Source organism: Verruconis gallopava (genome assembly GCF_000836295.1).
Source record: "Verruconis gallopava strain CBS 43764 unplaced genomic scaffold supercont1.14, whole genome shotgun sequence".
NCBI lineage: Eukaryota > Fungi > Ascomycota > Dothideomycetes > Venturiales > Sympoventuriaceae > Verruconis > Verruconis gallopava.
Window position 1 is genome coordinate 492,628 of NW_015622150.1, and position 16,204 is coordinate 508,831.

Sequence of the window (16,204 nt, forward strand, 5' to 3'; positions counted from 1 at the left end):
TTCTATGCAATGCAGGAACAAGGTCCTGTCTGGAACCTCGGGACGAACACTAGCTCACGCGATCTTGGCGTCAATTAAAGGTATGCGAAAGAAAAAAGTTCTCGTAGCAAAAGAGGGGAAAAAAATGGAATCCTCGAGCCTACGCATAATGCAGATTTCAAAGGCTATCTCAGGACGGTACGAGATCTAACCATGTCACTCTGGTCTTGCCTCAGCTCTCTTCTGCGAAGGACCAGGGCGCCTTACGCATTTCGTGCGAGTGCTGAATCCATGCAAGCGTGGTTGGAGCTGGGATCTTGCCCTCCGTTTTCAAGCGGGTCGAAATCTTCCCGCAGCCTGGTGGTTTTGTGACCCAGCTGCAGCCCCATCTGCAGAGCACAAGCTAAGTCCAAAGCGCCGACATTTTCTTTTTCCCACCACCAGCTTTGAGGCCCTTCCAAAAACGGTCCGCCCCAGGAGAGATTGGTTTGCCGAAGCGAAGGTCGCTCTTGTGAGTGGCGTGCAACAGCATGATTGTCCTTCCGGCGTCACCTAGGCTGGTGGAGTAACTTAAGAGCTTGTGGGCGAGTTCCCGTCTCCACACGATAGCTGCTGTGGAGATAATACCTAAGATGCGTTCTTTTAAGCCGTCGATCTCCTAATCGTTTTGCGAGTTGTGCACTCTCTTGCTCACACTGTGGATTCCCTTTCGTTCTTTCAAATCCCTAGGCTTTTGCTCTTCTAACCAATGCCTCATTCCGTCTCACCTCCGAATGAGTCTTGTGTTGATAAACCACCGAAGATGAAACTTGTACTCTCTCGCGTCGAGGAGAAGGATTGGGATGAGCTTCTTGAGGTCGAATACGAGGCCTTTAAATCAGTAGACATACATCAGGCGCTCTTTGGTCCAAACACCAAGGAGAACCGAAAGCTTGTCAAAGAACACTTCATGGCAGATTCAAAGAGTGACATCTCAGACTGCTGGATGAAGCTTGTGGATGAGACCACGGGTAGGATTGTATCTGCCGCGCAATGGAAGATCTACCCAAGTTGGACAGAGAAGAAGGTTGAACCTTTCCAAGCACCATTTTACGAAGGAAAGCAGCGTACCGACGCTGAACATCTCGCGAATGACTTTATCGCGAGGAGACAGAAATATCAATACGGCAGCCCACATGTGTGTACGTGAACCATACAACGATCTGTGGTTATTGCCCTTTCTGATCACTTATTGTAGTGCTTTATATACTGTTCACGCACCCTGACTATCAACGATGCGGTGCAGGATCGATACATGTCAAATGGGGCACAGACCTTGCGGACAGACTGTTAGTACCAACATGGGTCGAGGCCTCTCCTGATGGCCATCACTTGTACGAATCGAATGGTTTTAGAGATGTTGAGAAGGTGTATATTCAAACGGAGAGTTGGCTGGCAGATTATACCATCATGAAGAGGCCACCTAAGACATCCTTCGAGGCAGGGCGGTCGATTGTGTTGAGCTAGACTTCTGTTACAAGGTTAGAAGAAGGCTGGATAATAACAGCTAAGCAGAATTGATTGTTCACATATTTGACTCAAGTCGAACTCTAGACAAGCGAGATACAACAGGGGGTACATGCTGCAGATTAAATTGAAATCAAAAGCACTTGGTTCAAGTTTGAATCAAATCCATTCGGCGCCAACGAGACCCAGGGGCTCAAGGTTTCGTCTGCGGACCGGTTCTCACCATCTGAATATCGCATCCAGGTATTCCCTTGAAACCGAAATGCTCGTACACCTTCCTCGCTTCTGGCATACTCTCCAGGTATACTGCCGTCGGTGGATCTGTGGCATCGGCCAAATCCAGTGTTTCCTTGAGAAGTAAGGAAGCTACACCTCGTCCCTGATACTCTGGTAACGTCCACAACGGCGCAAGCTGCGACACAAAACCCCTTGGTTAGCTTTTCGAACATCTCGCGGAAGAGAGCGTTTCAGAGTGCTCGTACAAACCAATGCCGGATTCCTCGCATCCGTTTCTCTCTTATTTCTTCCAGCCCTTTGAAGCTCCGTTCCCATCGTTCAACATCTACATGTTCCCACATCTCCTCTACCTCGGCGTCACTCCAGCCCATCATCTCCTTCCACCCCAGCTGTTCGACGGCACCTCTCGTCCAGTGATGCTTGATAAATCTTCTTCCGTCATCATCTACTGGCATCAGCCACCCGGCATGGCCTATGACCCGTTGTTCAGGGTCAGACCGCAAGGTAGCTTTCATCCACTTCGTATCCGGTGATTTCAGCCATGGCTCCATGCGTTTAGCAAAGCGCGCGGCTCGTACGGACACGGGGACTGAGCTCTTCGTTGGAGGTTCCATCCTGCGATGCCACGATGCGGGGAAGGAGGCGTAATAGCCTTCTGCTAGGCTGAGTAGATCCCTCGCAGTCACCGGCGAAATTTGAACATCGTCTAAGGTAAGCCGACGCGATTCAACGACTGGCAAAGTCGTGGTTGGATTTGCGGATTCCATAACCGTATGGTCTCGGGGTCCTCTTCGCAAAGCAACGTACCTACGAGAGGAAGAAACGCATTCAGAACATGTGCAGAATCAAGGTATACAAGAACAAAGATACTGCTTGATTAAGCGGAAGATAGAGCGTTACCCAAGCATCCAAAAATCCGACCAAACACAGTAAATAAGCCGTCGCGAGAAGTGGCAGGTAACATCCGAACATACATGGACTTAACCCGAAAAAGCGGTCCAGTGACAGCGTTCAAAAGCAAGTAAGATCTTATGCCAGCGCCAGCTGACATCAGCCTAGGAAGAAAAAGCCGTTTGAAAAAATATACGACGAAATATAGGCTCAGGTTCATCATATGTAACATTCAAAGAGAGTAATTGATGGATCTGCTGCATTATTACATTAAGGTGTACAGATCCCATCATCTCGATGAGGTGACGAACTCCTCATCTTGGCATAATGGATCGGTGTGTCGTACAGGTCTGTACGTGTTTCAATGCCTCGATACAATTTGGCCCATAGTCATCTGCGCATCGAGCGAATATGGCAGTGTTCCTATTACTCAGGTTTAGATACCCTCGCCATCGTCTCTCGCCCAGAGCTTCACAGTTCTATCTCGGCCGCAGCTAACAATCCACTTCGCATCTTCTGTCACATCCACACCGGTTATGTTGCTCGAATGCCCAGGCATTGTCCTGCACAATGCCCAGTCGTCTGCGCTCCATAGCTTGACCGTTTTATCGAACCCCACACTCACAACAAATGTGCCGCTCTTCTTCGGCACATAGTCGCCTCTGTCATCTTTGTGCGGAAGTTCGAGATTGGCAGGTCCATCATTTCCCCGGAACCAACGAAGATCGTTCACGCCTCCCGAGTGTGCACCTATCGACGCCGTTTCTCGAATCGCGCGCAGATCCCAGCATTTGATGTAACCGTCTAAAGAGCCTGTCAATACGCGATAGCCATCTGTGCCCCAATCGAGTGTGTGAATGGGTTGGATATGTGAATCCAAGAACATAGCCATTTTTCCCGTGCGTATATCCCATACGCGACCCACACTATCCATCCCAGCCGAAGCAAGTAGTGAGCCATCTACGTTGAAGCCAACCGTGTGGACTTCTCGTGAGTGACCTTCTTGCAATTGCAATTCTGTCATTGTTTCAATGTCCCATAGCCTCCAAGTCATGTCGTGTGAGGCAGATGCTATATATTTACGTAAAGGATGGATGTCTACTCTAGCGACTCTGGATTCGTGGCCAGTGAGTGTGCCTATGGGGGTGTCCTGCTCAAGCGACCAAAGATGTATGTTGCCATCGCCACCTCCGGAAACGAGATTGACGCTCCCGGGGGAGACGCTTGAATTGGCTTGCGAGGCAACGGGCATCCAACAAAGACCACTAACAACCTCGGTATGGCCTCTTAGTGACATCTTTTCTTCCAATGTTGCTACGTCCATAACTTTCACCGTGCCACTCCAGGTACCTGTAGCGAATGTTTCACCACCTGGCGCAAAGCGAACCTATGCTGAGTTAGTGGTACAATATGTATGGGTCATGTATTGCTTCTAGATCCTCATTCAAGGGGGGAGCACTTACCGCGCCAAGCGGTCTGTCAGCCACGACTTGTGACCCGTAGAGATCATAGCCTTGTAAGCGTTCCTTGATAGCCTTGCGATGTTTGACATGCATTCTCAAAGGTATCGTCGTCTCTGCCTTTTGAAATGCTATTCGCTTCTGCGCCCTGCTCAGTGTGTACCGAGCAATCTCTTGTCTTGCAAGAAGCAGCTCTGGTGTACCTTCGGTGTAAAATTCTTCCTCGCCCTCCTCCTCCTCCTCCTCCGCAGGCACCATGCCTGCATCTTGCATGTCCACATCTCCACCATCTGCGCCTTCCGCCTTTTGGGTAAGGAGCTCGCGCAGGCGATCTCGTCGCTCAGCAGGACCTTCGCCGAACAGTGTTATTGGCTCACCAAGTGAGCGCAGTTGAGAGCGTACTTTCTTGTCATCGGTGGGTACGGCAATGGTCTGAGCGAAACGTTTACGCTCGAGCTGAGCGAGCACGTTGGAAGCTTTGTCGCTAGCTCCGCCTTCGGTTCTTATGTTGTAGTCACGATCAATGGCTGCATAGAGTGAGCTCGTGATGTCGAGGACAAGCCCGGCGAACGTTGTACTTACGGACCTGATCGAGTGACATGCCCATTTCTGCGTCCTGTCATTTCGTACTTCCATCAGTCCACATGCTCTCTCATCTTTCGCCGTGCTGCGAGCTCGTTGACGTGGACGGCAACTGCTGAAAATGGCACGTGAGCATCTCATGATGCCCAAAGGACTCGACAGAAGGTGAAGATCGCGGGTAACTCTTACCTCGGGCTCGCCGTCCTCCACGTACGCTTTGCGCGAAGCCATTGCGACCGCTGCTCCACCCGTGCTCGCGACTGGTTGTGTCCTAAATGAAGCGCACTTGCGATGTGGGCTATAATCCGAAGTTCTCGATTCGTCTGTCTAGCGGCCGAACTGGCCAGGAGCTTGCGCAGAGGATTGGAAAGCCTGTCAAGATTGAAATTCGCCTTTGAGTCCTATGACAACTCCTGTCGGCGACGTCGAAATGTCCTTCTTTATTCTCGCGCGACAGTCTATTCACAGCGATCCATAAGCAAAGAATTGCGCCTACGTACGATGGATAAGTTTCAGACGGACGCAGAGAGCGATTTGACGGCGTGGTAGTCGACTTAAAAAAGTTCTAGGGTATCGTAGATCTCCAAGGAAAAGTCCCAAACCCACCTGGCTGCCTGCGCGCGGAATCCCTGCAATGACGCGCATGGCGAATTGTGATACTACCTTACCTTATCCATCACATTTTCTCATCTGTATTTCGTTCTCTTCTCTTCGCCGGGTACATCGTCTTTCACTTCACTCTAGTCGTCTAATAGCTAATTGCATCTTGCATTTTCCTGATCGTTGGCGCACATACGATGTCTCGGAGCACGATAATACCTACATTCTTTAGATCTTCGCTACTTTCAAGAAGACACTGCGCAAGTGTGCTACGCCCTCCAAACCTCCTAGGATCGATTTCCCGCGTGTACGAGCCGAGCGCAGCTGCTGGTCGGATTGGCATACACCCAAACTTGTCGCATCTTTCACTTCCTGCGTTCGCACTTCGAGCTTTCTCAACCAGTCCTGCAAAAAATTCAACACCCGCACCATTCACATACTCGATCTCCGCATCATACTCAGACAAGAGGCAAAATTTAGACCTTTCACGAAACATTTTCTCGTTTGACCCAAGCTCAAGAAAATCAAGCGCATCTGCTCATGCGGAGGCCGAGGAGCCTAGACCCCGGGTTCAAAGCGGCCAGGACGCTTTCTTCATAAGTTCAATCGGTGAGACAAACAACGTGGCTTTTGGTGTAGTAGACGGTGTGGGCGGCTGGGAAGAGTCTGGTGTCGACCCTGCCGATTTTGCCCACTCGTTGTGCGATTACATGGCAGACGCAGCGCTACGTTATCCACATGGCTTCGACAAGGTTTCAAGAGGCCAGCTACTACAGCCGGTAGACCTACTAGACATTGGCTATGACCAAGTCATGGCGGATCCAGCCATTCCTGCAGGAGGTTGCACTGCGTGCATAGCGACAGCATCGTCGAATGGTCTCCTCAACGTTGCAAAGTACGGTCGAATTGTACAGAGGTCTTCTGACAGATCAAGATGCTAACCAGTGTCGTAGCCTCGGAGACTCGGGATATATACATCTTTCGCCCTTTCGGCTCAACTTCCTTTCCCCTGCGCAAACTCACCGCTTCAACACCCCATTCCAGCTGTCCAAATTGCCTAAGAAGATGCTTGAGCAGGTCGCATTGTTTGGTGGTGCAAAGCCATACTCAGAAGTTCCGTCCGATTCGGCACTCACGCAACAAACCCTCGAACATGGCGATGTGCTTGTATTTGCGACTGATGGCGTGTGGGACAACCTTTCTGCAGAGGACGCATTGCGTCTAGTTACCCGCATAATGGTGCAATTAAAGGCGTGGGTTCTCCCTGAAGAGGGAGCGCCAGGCGTGAGCCCAGACTTTGTGGACATTGTGCGAAATGCTACGCTTAAGGTTCCGGCCAGCCCTGGCAGTGCAAGCGCTGATGCTAGTGTGAAGGGATTGAGCGCGGTATTGGCAACTGCAATCACACACGAGGCGAAGGCAGCGAGCTTAGATACGAAGCGCGACGGGCCATTCGCGAAGGAGGTTCAGAGGCTCTATCCAGACGAAAACTGGAAAGGAGGAAAGGCGGACGACATATGTACTATCGTGGCCGTGGTGACGCAAGAAGGAAGGTGAATACGGCTTGTTTCAAAAAAGAGGAAAAACCTTCTCATTAGGCCGTGATGCTCGGGTTGTTGGTTGATTGGCATACATACATACGTACATACATATACACGTTAGACGGGCAACAGCTTCGTAACTTGGCGGGAAAGAGCGTGGTGTTTGGACAGAGTACGGAGTTTTTCTTCAGCAGCTCTTTGCTGAGCTTGTACATCATGTATTGGCTTGTGTCGGCTGGGGGGACCAGGGTTTGCTGCAGCGTCAGGATGCTTGCGACTCGTGGTATTCTTACGCTACGATCATTCGAGTACTGATTTGCTTACGCGGAACCAATATGTCGGGTATCAATCGTCCCTATTTCGTACCTCCGGCGGTCAATAGTACGAATTGAAATGGCTTGCCGTGAAATCGATGACTGGCAATCCCACCGTCGCTGGCCTTTGCTTAAAGTCGAAGGTTGGACCTGAAGTGACAAGCCAGCTTCAGCACGCTGGCTCGGTCCGTCTGCATTGCGATGATCACAGGCCTGATCAGCATCCCGTATGAATTTTCGCCTCGCTTGTAAGCAGTCTTTCGCCAGCTTGGATCCCTACCAAAGATTGGAAGCAAGGTGCGCGCTCGAAAATGTCGGTGCACTCGTCTTGGAGTGTTTGGCATTGACGAGTCAACGGCAGCAGGAAGCGGTCGCGAGAGTGGCCCAGCATGTGACAGAGGAAGGACGAGCGGGCGGTGCTGTGATCCGGCGCTCGAACGGTCGGCCAGTCCCCCCTTCAAGCGTGTTCCAACAGTCTGTTGGAAGTCACTCGAGTGGGAAGATCGGACGCGGGCGCCGAGTCGCAGAGCGAGGAACTAATGAGCCGCCGCTCCGTCTCTGGCGTGCAACGACTGAGTCCTGTTCGAAAAGCTTCGTGAATCGAGCGCTCTAGGCTGGCAGGTCCGCAAATAGCGCGAGCGTGTGCCCATGCGAGCACCCGGGCTGCGTGCAAGTGAGGTGACGGCGGGTGGAGACGGTCGGCTGCGCGAGTCAGGCCGCCCGCCCGCGGTTGCGCAACTGCTGAAGGCCGCGCTCCGGCGACGTTTCACATCCTTCCAGAAGCTTCGCAGCAGCAGGCTCCGTCGCGGCATCCAAGACGTCTATCGCGCGGCGCGGACAAGCAGCGCTGGCTCGACGGCGGCATCGCGGACGAGCGCGCTGGCTCTGCCATCTTCGTTTCTCGCAGCCGTCGGCGGTGCTTTGCTCCCGGCGCGGTGCAGAAGAGACGCCCACAAACGGCCACCACTGGGCCGTCCTCAAACGCCTGGCCCTATGAGGAGGCGGGCCTCTGAGGTGAAACGCACCATGCACGCGGCCCACGGTCCAGCTCCAGCCTGCACGCGCCCGGTCGTTCTGTTCTCAGCCAGACGCTGACCAGCGCTTGTCTTGCACGGGCAGATTCGCCGCCCCTGCCTGCGCCGTATTCAAGAACAAACAGGGCGTGTCCTCGTCATTGTCGAGAGTGCACGTTTCATCGCCGCCAAGTCTCAGCTGGGATGCTGACGTTCCTCTGCGCGATACCTGCTCTCGTGTCGACTGAACTTCGACCGCGGCAGCCCTGATGCCCGGCAATAATGTCGTGTGTTGCTTGTATGCAGGAGCCTTGGTGTTTTGGTTTCCTTTCCCTTTCCCTTTGTCGGCTCATCTGCTGCTCCTCTTTTGTGATGTTTAACGCCAGCACATATATATGCTCGTACACTGTGTTCTTCTTGCGCTCGGAAGCCATTCTCGACCCTCGTCAATCCATCTCGTGTTTCTTCACGAAGCGCCTTTGCTTCTGTACAACACAACTGTGATCGTCACGAGATCGTTTAAGTGAAAACATCTAATTCTATTTAGTTCATTGCTCTTTCTTTCTTTCTTTCCTTTTTTTTCACCCTCCGAACATTGATTATATCCAGATCAACTCGTCAACACACACGTTTTCCTGGAAAGCATCCTACGACGTATTTCTAGACAAAACTTCAATGGGACATACGGCTCAGATGTCAACGGTGTATGAACCGAGGCATACCTTTTCACAACAGCCAAGATCAACTTATGAAGACGACGATTCAATGGTTTCATTTGGCTGCTTCGGACTTGGCCGCAAAAGCGCATCGCCAACACGGCGTAGTGGCGATGCTCTTCCCAAGTCACGGCCTGTCGCCTCCGCTCCAAGCACTAGCTATGGCCTATACGTGGCATCAACCCCAGAAGTTCAAGGATATTCAATACAGGGCAAAAGCGCAGAAGTACTAGGCCTGATACCAAAGAGTGTGCCGACAACACCGCCCAAAACACGCATGTCCACTCCGGTGCCGAGGAAAGTGCGAAGTAATACAAGCTTTTCTCAGCCAAAAGAAATATCGGCTCCAAGCTTGAAGTCGAATTCTCCACCACGTCAGCCACGGGCAGCGCAGGTGGCAGATCCTCTGATTATTGTGCGTCGGCGACTAAGGGAGGAAATGAGGAACGGGAGCAACGTCAGATCCAGCTCAGCGCCGGCCCTTGCCAGAAACTACAGCCGGAAGTGGAGGAAGAGCCATCAAATCGAGGAGGCCCCCGACCAACCCGCCGGTGATTTCTTCGACGCCTCGTCAAAGGATGCCTCAATCGCAGAGGACGAGATTCCTGACACCAACAAGTTCGACCAGACGCTCAGCGAGAGCAAAGAGAACTCTGTGCGCATAATGTCTGCCGCATACACCACCTTTGCTTGGATGAAGCTCCAGGAGGAGGCTCTAAATTTGATGTCCCCAGCTGCTACAGATCATGCCCGAAGCTCGTGGCTGCTTGACGACGGCAAGTCGATCAAACCAGCTACCAACACTGCGAACGAAGGCAAGAAGAGGACGCCGGGAAGTGCTCCAGGATCTGCGGGTTCAGACTTGGCGAAGCGTGATGATAAAAGAGATACCCTGGAGTGGATGGGCGTGAAGCCCGGAGACTTCCCCACCCCAATTCCATCGACATGAAAGCGGGCCTTTGACGACTGAATACGAAGAGCTTCCTTTTTCTTTTTCTTTTTCTTTTTTTTTCCCCCTAAAAGAGACGTAATATGTAACTATAGCACGGGACTCGTAATCCTATTGTTCTCCATGTGTCCAAGCGAATAGAACTATATTGCTTTGTTTACTACCTCGTCGTTCATTCTGGGCTGTGGCAGACAGCCTCTACATTGTTTCCTACTGGATCGAAGACAAACTGTGATACATCCTCATTAGCATCTCGCCGCAAGCAGCTCGATTCGACAGAGCTTACGGCGCCATAGTAGTGCTCATGATACGAACTGCGAACTCCCGGTCCGCCATTGTCCTTTCCACCAGCCGCAATTGCCGCCTCATAAAATTTTCTTACGGTGTCTCGATCTAGGCTCCCTTTTAGACTGCAATGGTAAAGCTCATGCCACGTACGACGTACCTTTCGCCCCGAAAGCGATGTGCTGAACAGATCGCCCCTCGTCTCTCGCGCCGATCCAGAAATCAGGTTTTGGGTCGCCGAGACCAACGGCAAGGCCTGCATATTCGTGGATTTTCTTGTATCCAAGCGGCTCGAGCGCTTTGATGTACCAAGCTATCACGTCTTCGAACTGGTCTTTCGGCACCGAAATGCTTGCGTGATCAAGCATGGTGCTTCGCGGGAGGAAAGAGCAGCTAGCGCAAGCGGAGTCGAATATCTCTTAATGAGGCTCAAAAAAGGCGGGGATCCGTCTAACACGTGCACAGAGGGAATGAGGGAGAAAGTCAGGTCGACGCGGGCGCGAGTATTTGTAGTCGTGTCAGCTCCGTGATAGAGAGCCAATAACGTGTGCCACGACGACCCGGCGCTCGCGCGAAGCATGCGCGCTGTCAAGTGATGTGACTCGAAGCAGCAAGAAATTAGGTTAGGTTCTCGTATCTGTATGCAACCCAACTGACTTGGCACCAGGTAGCAAGTGCCGGTCGCATGTCCATTCCAGGTCGGACCAAAAAAAAAAAAACACAACTTCAGTTTTCAAACGGAATCTCGGCTTCGAGGATGTTAAGAATTTGCGAATTGAAAATGAATTTGTCGCGCAGGAGCAGACAAAAAGTACAATATCCGTCTTTCAAGCTAGGCTTTCTCCGCCATAGGCTCAGCAAGCTCAGCATCTCCAGCGCCAGCCGTCCTGCCTTTCGTTGCCAACTTACCAGTCTTCCCCCACTTATTTTCGGTGAGCTTGACCCGCCCTAGGAGTACGAAATGGACAACCACGAATATCACAATGGTCAGCGCCAATATGCCGAAAATATATCCCGCAATCACCCCTCGCGAGTGAAGTCGGTCGTCAAGGAAGTCGTACACGTAGAAATGCTCCGTTCCCCAAGTGACGAATGCCAGTCCCAAGTAGAGCAGTAGAATAAGAACAAGTGTAACAAGGTGAATCCACGGTGTGGGTAAGGTTCGCGGAACAAATATTTCGAAGAGGCAGAAGACGGTGTTGAGGACATGTTGTGAAACGTTGCTGAATACAGAAAAGACATTGGGGAAAGAACTAAAGAGCAGTGCCCAGAATATGACTGCGTGTCTTTGTTAATAGCGCACGGCGTACATAATGATAGCAGGTACATACTCGTGACGACAAATGGGAACGTAGTAATCGTGGTGTAGTACATCGAATGCGCAATCTGGAGCGCTCGCGGCCATCTTGCTAGAAACGGCTTTCCGGTAAGCCAGTAGCTGGCAGTATGAATCGCAGCAAAGAGAAAGTAGAAGCCCAAGCCCCAGAATGTCAAGCTGGTGAAGTAGCTGAAGTAATGTTCTTGATCAACCTTGTCGTCTATACCCAAGATCGTGAAGATGCTAGTGAAGATGAACAGAGAGATCAGCGCGCGAAGAGCGAAGAGAACCACCGGCGGTACGATCCACGAAGTTGAAAATCGCACGGCGTCGAAAGGGCCTCCAGATCCGGCATCCCAGATACCCATGCTGGACAAGCTGCTCCGAGCGCAAAACGATGATCAGGGACGAAGATTGCGAGACTTTAAGACCGATGGGGAGAAAAGAAGAGGGATGATAAGAGCGGCAGCTACTGATGCGATTCTCTGGGTTTCAAGAATCCTTTTTCAGCTGCGGCTGCTTGGGTACCATGTAAGCGATCATTAACATCCACGCGTCGCATTTTTTATGCCGAAGCATTGACGCGAACTGTGGCTTGCCTTTCCAAAATCCTTATTGCAGGGAATACCACCTTCTACTTCTTCAAGCTGAGCCGGCAATCCGAAGTGACGAGGCAGCTGGGTGTCGATGATGGTCTTCAGAAGTGTACTTTTCTGACATTTGCCACTTGCAGCTGAACGGGTGGTTCAGCTGAGGTTTTGGCACTGAATTTAACTTGTCCAACCAGAATTCCGAACTTCTGCCCGCTAGCGCCTGGAAAAGGAAAGCATCAACACGAAGGTGGTCCCGGCTCATGTCGTGAGGTCATTCTCCTCAAGACTTCATAAGAAAGTCAAACATGAAGAACGCAGTCAGGAGACTGAGACTTGAGCGGTCGTTATGTCGAAGAGAAAGACACTAGATAGCTTCTTTAGGCCTCCGGAAGTCAAGAAACAGCGCGTAGAAGGCTCGGAAGAGAAATCCATTCACCCAACGTATCCCTTCCCGATTCCCCATTTACCGCAACATATTGTGGATCGGTTGAATTTTGGCCCAGATCAGGCAAGCCTTGAAGGGTCTTTTTCTCTCGCGCGAATGACGGTCCACTGACTGTTGCATCTAGGAAGGCAAAGCGATCAACGATCGACCCGATCTTGATTTGATGTATTTTCAGCCTTACATTGCCAAAGACATTGAGAAAGAGCTATTCGAATTTCTACGACGGGAACTATTCTTCTATCGCGTTAGATATACGATCAAACGAGGAACGTTGGAGACGCAGGTCAACACTCCCCGGTTTACAACAGTCTTTGGTGTTGACGACACATCCCGCTTTCTCGACGACGGCTCTCTGATCGACGCGCAGACGAGGAAGCCCGTACCGCAGGATCGCTACAAGTGTACTCCCAGACCGATACCACAGTGCCTGGATGTTCTGCGCGCTATCACAGAAGGTTCTACAGGATGTAGCTTCAACTTTTGTCTCGTAAACTACTATGCTTCCGGCAATGACAGCATATCATATCACAGCGACGATGAGAGGTTTCTCGGCCCACTCCCTGCGATCGCATCTTTCAGTCTCGGGGCGAAAAGAGATTTTCTTATGAAACATAAACCGAATCCACCGTCCACAACCAACACCTCTGTAACAGATGTTGAACCTTTAAAGCTATCCTTGGCGTCCGGTGACATGATCTTGATGAAAGGAAAGACGCAGTCGTGCTGGCTCCATTCGATACCCAAGCGTAGAGGGGGTGAAGCCGACCGAGGCCGCATCAACATTACATTCCGGAAGGCACTAGTCAAGGGCGGCACAGAAAATTACTATCAATATAATGTCGGCAGCAGCCAGCCGTATAGATGGGACAATCAATGCAACGAAATGAGACCGTGGAAACCTAGCTGATGCGAATTTTATGGGACTTGTTAAAGGGCGAACTTGATTTGTTGATGAAGGGCTAACGATCTGGAGAAAATGAAGTCACTGTTTCAAGCTTCTTCATCTTTTCATAAAGAGTGCAGGCACCCAGTACATACACTCGAGGCTGATGATATTCCACCTGAGCAAGAGAAATTTAGTAACATTTCGGATTTACGACCCCGGCCGTCTGCGCCAAAGTTGCGCGAATCGATGTCAGTATATACAAGGAAGTTAATGTTGGCTACGTTCGAAACGACCCAAATCGTTTAGTCAATCGTTCTTGAGTTTCCGCAAGCGTTCTTGCTGCCCTCGGGCAACATCCTCATTATCCTTGTATATTTGCTCTCTCGCTTGTGACCAGGCCTTCCTTTTACCCATGTCGAACAGCCGCACCAGTGCGGGACTAAAGAAACCTGTGTTACACAGTGTATAGAACCTACGGTCGCGCCACCAGAACGACCACGACCTTAAGCTGAACCAGCTGAAATGCTCTACTAATCCCGTTCCGGCCGTCCGGTCCAGCCAAGGAAACTGATCTTCCGCCGAGACAAAGCCAGGCAAGAAGGTAACTTCCGTACTCTGTGCTTTCTGCTGGTCCTGTCTCCACTGCATCCAGCCACTATGCCATTGTTTCATCTCCTCATATGAGGGCAGCGCAGAGTGTCCGAGCCAGATCTGAGAAACGGCCATTGTACATAGCTCCGCTTGGATAAAACCGACTAAATTAAAGGCGCCGTGGCCAAGGAAAGCCAGCGAGTTTCGGACCTCCTCATCGGCATGAAGAGGAAATATGCCCCGATACAGGTGCGGTGACTCTCCGACGACGGGGTATGGATTGTACTCATTGTCGACAAAAGGAACGGACGTGTCGTAGCCGGTGCAGAAGATGATGGCATCGACATCAGTCAGCACACGGCCGTCTCTCAATTCAAGACTCCGACCCCCAGTGACTCGCTCAATGGCCGTCACAGGCTCGGCAAAGCCAGATTTGAACAGTGGATAGATCTCGTCCGCAACCAGAGGTGGGTGTAAGGCGAAGGACGGAGCGGGAGAGAAACCCCACGATGGCGGGATACCAGGGAAAACCTTCGCAGACAGACGGGAGAGGAAAAAGTCCATGAGCCAGTTGTAGGTGGTGGGCAGCCATCGGGACAGAAAGAGCTGGAGGCGGAATACCATCAAGCTTTGTGAGCGGTCAAAGACTGATCCATCGGCTGCGTAGCGAGGAATCTGCAGGCTAATAAGCTTCGCAACATTATGTAGCAAAACACGTGGGGGCCCCAGCTTTTGAACTTACAAGTAAGACGCCGTTCCTATGCGAGACATACAACTTGTTGGCGTGGCCGAGCAACGCGACGGCTACGTCCTGGGCCGTCGCATGCAACCCGACGAGCAGCACGTTCTTGTCCTTGTACAGAGCCGGCCGGTGAAAATTGATTGCGTGGATCACAGAGCCCTTGAAGTTTTCAATTCCCGGCAAATGCGGCTGCCTCGGCGTCGTGAATGTCCCTGTCGCTACGACGACCTTGTCAAAACATTCAGTGCGCGGCTCGCAGTCCGGCGGAGAGATGTGTAACACCCATTGGCGCCCCGAACGGCTCAGCCGGGTAACTGGGCTGCAGAGCTGGATGTGCGGCCGCAGATCGAACGCGTCGCAGTAGCTCTCCAGATACCGGTGCATTTCCTGCCACGTCGGATAATCGGCTGTACCAGGCGGAAAGCGGAAGTCGGAGATGGCGGTGCGATACCTGCTCGTGTTGAAGATCGTGCTTTCGGCGACGGACAACGCTGCGTCTTCCGAGTACTTCCACAGGCCACCCACGTATGGCCTCGCCTCGAAACCGGTCACTTTGAAGCCGTCCTCCTTAAGAATCTTCATGGCAATCAGTCCAAGAGGGCCCGCGCCAATGACTGCTACTTTAGTAGCCATTGAAAAAATGTGTAATCAGGTTTAATACGACTGCGTATGCACAAGGCTGAGAGCAGCACAAAGCTGAGGGATAGGAAAGAGATATTCACACTTCGTCCAATCCGACGTTCATTTTGTTTCATCTAGAAACAAAGTTTGACAGATGTTCACAGCCTTGGCTTCATCATCAGGCTACGTGGCACACTTGTTGGATGTGCCAGAGGCAGTTAGCCATGGTTTCAGCCTGCTCAGAGGTTACATAAGCAAATACGATTGTCTCTCTTGGGATGGCTCATGGTTTGGAAAAGATGCTAACCGGACTCGGAGTTCATATTTTTATGTTGGTTATTCACCGCTGCCCAGAGATGAAACCCTTTGCCTAGGGCGATGGACGAAGCAGGCGATAAGCGCATCTTGATTTCTCATTGGAGAAGCAAAGTAGTTGAAGTGTCGTTTTCTTTTAAATTCAATGTATGAAGAATACAGCAGCAGCTCTCCAGGACGCAAGGTCTGTACTGCGTTAGCTTTAGCAACAAAGGTGGCATAACGATTTCAAGCTCGGTAGGCTTAAGTCGGCAGCTCTTGATGCCTAGAAAGTAGCCCTGTATTTGGAAACTATCAGAAAAGAGGTTCTTGCACGGCTGGCGGGTACGAAATCTAAGATGGTTACACAAAGATGAAGGTGCATCTCAAGCCTGTGCCGGTCTCTGGAGGGCGTAGTCAAAGAAGCGGTGGAGGCGCCAAGACAATTTCATGCTGTGTTCGAAGAACCGGGATCGCTTTTGCGATGGTGTCCTGATCATGAGCTCTCGCAACGCTCGTATAACACGTCATTTGCGACAGGTTCGACGCCGCGTGCGACGGTGCCACGTAGTGAGGAAAGGTACTTGTAGACCGCCCGGCGAGAAAGCGGGCGGCACTAGGCCCGAGTTTATAACTGCGGC

At 51.4% G+C, this 16,204-nt stretch overlaps 9 protein-coding genes across 10 annotated transcripts; 4 read left to right on the forward strand and 5 right to left on the reverse strand.

Annotated features, from left to right (window-relative positions):
• Positions 1-179: 179 nt before the first annotated feature.
• Positions 180-1,628, forward strand: PV09_04924 (uncharacterized protein). The gene is made up of 2 exons (XM_016358364.1): positions 180-1,160; positions 1,217-1,628. The coding sequence occupies exons 1-2, from the start codon at positions 728-730 to the stop codon at positions 1,483-1,485; spliced, it is 702 nt and encodes a 233-aa protein (XP_016213982.1). The 5' UTR covers positions 180-727; the 3' UTR covers positions 1,486-1,628.
• Positions 1,530-2,738, reverse strand: PV09_04925 (uncharacterized protein). Its single transcript, XM_016358365.1, has 2 exons — positions 1,968-2,738; positions 1,530-1,897 (listed from the first exon to the last, which is right to left on the reverse strand). The coding sequence occupies exons 1-2, from the start codon at positions 2,487-2,489 to the stop codon at positions 1,679-1,681; spliced, it is 741 nt and encodes a 246-aa protein (XP_016213983.1). The 5' UTR covers positions 2,490-2,738; the 3' UTR covers positions 1,530-1,678.
• Positions 2,739-2,858: 120 nt separating this feature from the next.
• PV09_04926 lies at positions 2,859-5,200 on the reverse strand. Of its 2 annotated transcripts, none has more exons than XM_016358366.1 (4): positions 4,845-5,200; positions 4,656-4,689; positions 4,077-4,600; positions 2,859-4,000 (listed from the first exon to the last, which is right to left on the reverse strand). In XM_016358366.1, exons 1-4 carry the CDS (start codon positions 4,884-4,886, stop codon positions 3,050-3,052), a joined length of 1,551 nt encoding a protein of 516 aa, XP_016213984.1. In that variant the 5' UTR covers positions 4,887-5,200; the 3' UTR covers positions 2,859-3,049. The 2 variants fall into 2 exon arrangements, with proteins under 2 accessions (XP_016213984.1, XP_016213985.1); XM_016358367.1 differs by having other exon boundaries at positions 4,656-4,770.
• Positions 5,201-5,318: 118 nt separating this feature from the next.
• Positions 5,319-7,205, forward strand: PV09_04927 (uncharacterized protein). Its single transcript, XM_016358368.1, has 2 exons — positions 5,319-6,150; positions 6,209-7,205. The coding sequence occupies exons 1-2, from the start codon at positions 5,453-5,455 to the stop codon at positions 6,810-6,812; spliced, it is 1,302 nt and encodes a 433-aa protein (XP_016213986.1). The 5' UTR covers positions 5,319-5,452; the 3' UTR covers positions 6,813-7,205.
• Positions 7,206-8,469: 1,264 nt separating this feature from the next.
• On the forward strand, positions 8,470-9,922 carry PV09_04928 (uncharacterized protein). Its single transcript, XM_016358369.1, has one exon. It carries the CDS (start codon positions 8,799-8,801, stop codon positions 9,786-9,788), a length of 990 nt encoding a protein of 329 aa, XP_016213987.1. The 5' UTR covers positions 8,470-8,798; the 3' UTR covers positions 9,789-9,922.
• Positions 9,855-10,710, reverse strand: PV09_04929 (uncharacterized protein). Its single transcript, XM_016358370.1, has 3 exons — positions 10,234-10,710; positions 10,075-10,181; positions 9,855-10,017 (listed from the first exon to the last, which is right to left on the reverse strand). The coding sequence occupies exons 1-3, from the start codon at positions 10,439-10,441 to the stop codon at positions 9,961-9,963; spliced, it is 372 nt and encodes a 123-aa protein (XP_016213988.1). The 5' UTR covers positions 10,442-10,710; the 3' UTR covers positions 9,855-9,960.
• Positions 10,711-10,779: 69 nt separating this feature from the next.
• Positions 10,780-12,166, reverse strand: PV09_04930 (uncharacterized protein). The gene is made up of 2 exons (XM_016358371.1): positions 11,405-12,166; positions 10,780-11,351 (listed from the first exon to the last, which is right to left on the reverse strand). Exons 1-2 carry the CDS (start codon positions 11,757-11,759, stop codon positions 10,906-10,908), a joined length of 801 nt encoding a protein of 266 aa, XP_016213989.1. The 5' UTR covers positions 11,760-12,166; the 3' UTR covers positions 10,780-10,905.
• Positions 12,167-12,224: 58 nt separating this feature from the next.
• On the forward strand, positions 12,225-13,639 carry PV09_04931 (uncharacterized protein). The gene is made up of 2 exons (XM_016358372.1): positions 12,225-12,492; positions 12,554-13,639. Exons 1-2 carry the CDS (start codon positions 12,331-12,333, stop codon positions 13,334-13,336), a joined length of 945 nt encoding a protein of 314 aa, XP_016213990.1. The 5' UTR covers positions 12,225-12,330; the 3' UTR covers positions 13,337-13,639.
• On the reverse strand, positions 13,480-15,451 carry PV09_04932 (uncharacterized protein). Its single transcript, XM_016358373.1, has 2 exons — positions 14,649-15,451; positions 13,480-14,581 (listed from the first exon to the last, which is right to left on the reverse strand). Exons 1-2 carry the CDS (start codon positions 15,279-15,281, stop codon positions 13,622-13,624), a joined length of 1,593 nt encoding a protein of 530 aa, XP_016213991.1. The 5' UTR covers positions 15,282-15,451; the 3' UTR covers positions 13,480-13,621.
• Positions 15,452-16,204: the final 753 nt, after the last annotated feature.

What these genes read in the sequence shown, in the direction of transcription:
- PV09_04924 (XM_016358364.1), top strand. Translation starts at nt 728, where the DNA reads ATGCCTCATTCCGTCTCACCTCCGAATGAGTCTTGTGTTGATAAACCA. An exon ending in ATACGGCAGCCCACATGTGT is followed by an intron (nt 1,161 to 1,216) that starts GTACGTGAACCA and finishes CACTTATTGTAG; the next exon opens with TGCTTTATATACTGTTCACG.
- PV09_04925 (XM_016358365.1), bottom strand. Translation starts at nt 2,489, where the DNA reads ATGGAATCCGCAAATCCAACCACGACTTTGCCAGTCGTTGAATCGCGT. An exon ending in GAGGAATCCGGCATTGGTTT is followed by an intron (nt 1,898 to 1,967) that starts GTACGAGCACTC and finishes TTTGTGTCGCAG; the next exon opens with CTTGCGCCGTTGTGGACGTT.
- PV09_04926 (XM_016358366.1), bottom strand. Translation starts at nt 4,886, where the DNA reads ATGGCTTCGCGCAAAGCGTACGTGGAGGACGGCGAGCCCGAG. An exon ending in TGGAGGACGGCGAGCCCGAG is followed by an intron (nt 4,690 to 4,844) that starts GTAAGAGTTACC and finishes ACGAAATGACAG; the next exon opens with GACGCAGAAATGGGCATGTC. An exon ending in CTGACAGACCGCTTGGCGCG is followed by an intron (nt 4,001 to 4,076) that starts GTAAGTGCTCCC and finishes AACTCAGCATAG; the next exon opens with GTTCGCTTTGCGCCAGGTGG.
- PV09_04927 (XM_016358368.1), top strand. Translation starts at nt 5,453, where the DNA reads ATGTCTCGGAGCACGATAATACCTACATTCTTTAGATCTTCGCTACTT. An exon ending in GGTCTCCTCAACGTTGCAAA is followed by an intron (nt 6,151 to 6,208) that starts GTACGGTCGAAT and finishes CCAGTGTCGTAG; the next exon opens with CCTCGGAGACTCGGGATATA.
- PV09_04928 (XM_016358369.1), top strand. Translation starts at nt 8,799, where the DNA reads ATGGGACATACGGCTCAGATGTCAACGGTGTATGAACCGAGGCATACC.
- PV09_04929 (XM_016358370.1), bottom strand. Translation starts at nt 10,441, where the DNA reads ATGCTTGATCACGCAAGCATTTCGGTGCCGAAAGACCAGTTCGAAGAC. An exon ending in CATCGCTTTCGGGGCGAAAG is followed by an intron (nt 10,182 to 10,233) that starts GTACGTCGTACG and finishes AAGGGAGCCTAG; the next exon opens with ATCGAGACACCGTAAGAAAA. An exon ending in ATGAGCACTACTATGGCGCC is followed by an intron (nt 10,018 to 10,074) that starts GTAAGCTCTGTC and finishes GATGTATCACAG; the next exon opens with TTTGTCTTCGATCCAGTAGG.
- PV09_04930 (XM_016358371.1), bottom strand. Translation starts at nt 11,759, where the DNA reads ATGGGTATCTGGGATGCCGGATCTGGAGGCCCTTTCGACGCCGTGCGA. An exon ending in GTTCCCATTTGTCGTCACGA is followed by an intron (nt 11,352 to 11,404) that starts GTATGTACCTGC and finishes AAAGACACGCAG; the next exon opens with TCATATTCTGGGCACTGCTC.
- PV09_04931 (XM_016358372.1), top strand. Translation starts at nt 12,331, where the DNA reads ATGTCGAAGAGAAAGACACTAGATAGCTTCTTTAGGCCTCCGGAAGTC. An exon ending in TGAATTTTGGCCCAGATCAG is followed by an intron (nt 12,493 to 12,553) that starts GCAAGCCTTGAA and finishes TGTTGCATCTAG; the next exon opens with GAAGGCAAAGCGATCAACGA.
- PV09_04932 (XM_016358373.1), bottom strand. Translation starts at nt 15,281, where the DNA reads ATGGCTACTAAAGTAGCAGTCATTGGCGCGGGCCCTCTTGGACTGATT. An exon ending in ATAGGAACGGCGTCTTACTT is followed by an intron (nt 14,582 to 14,648) that starts GTAAGTTCAAAA and finishes ATTAGCCTGCAG; the next exon opens with ATTCCTCGCTACGCAGCCGA.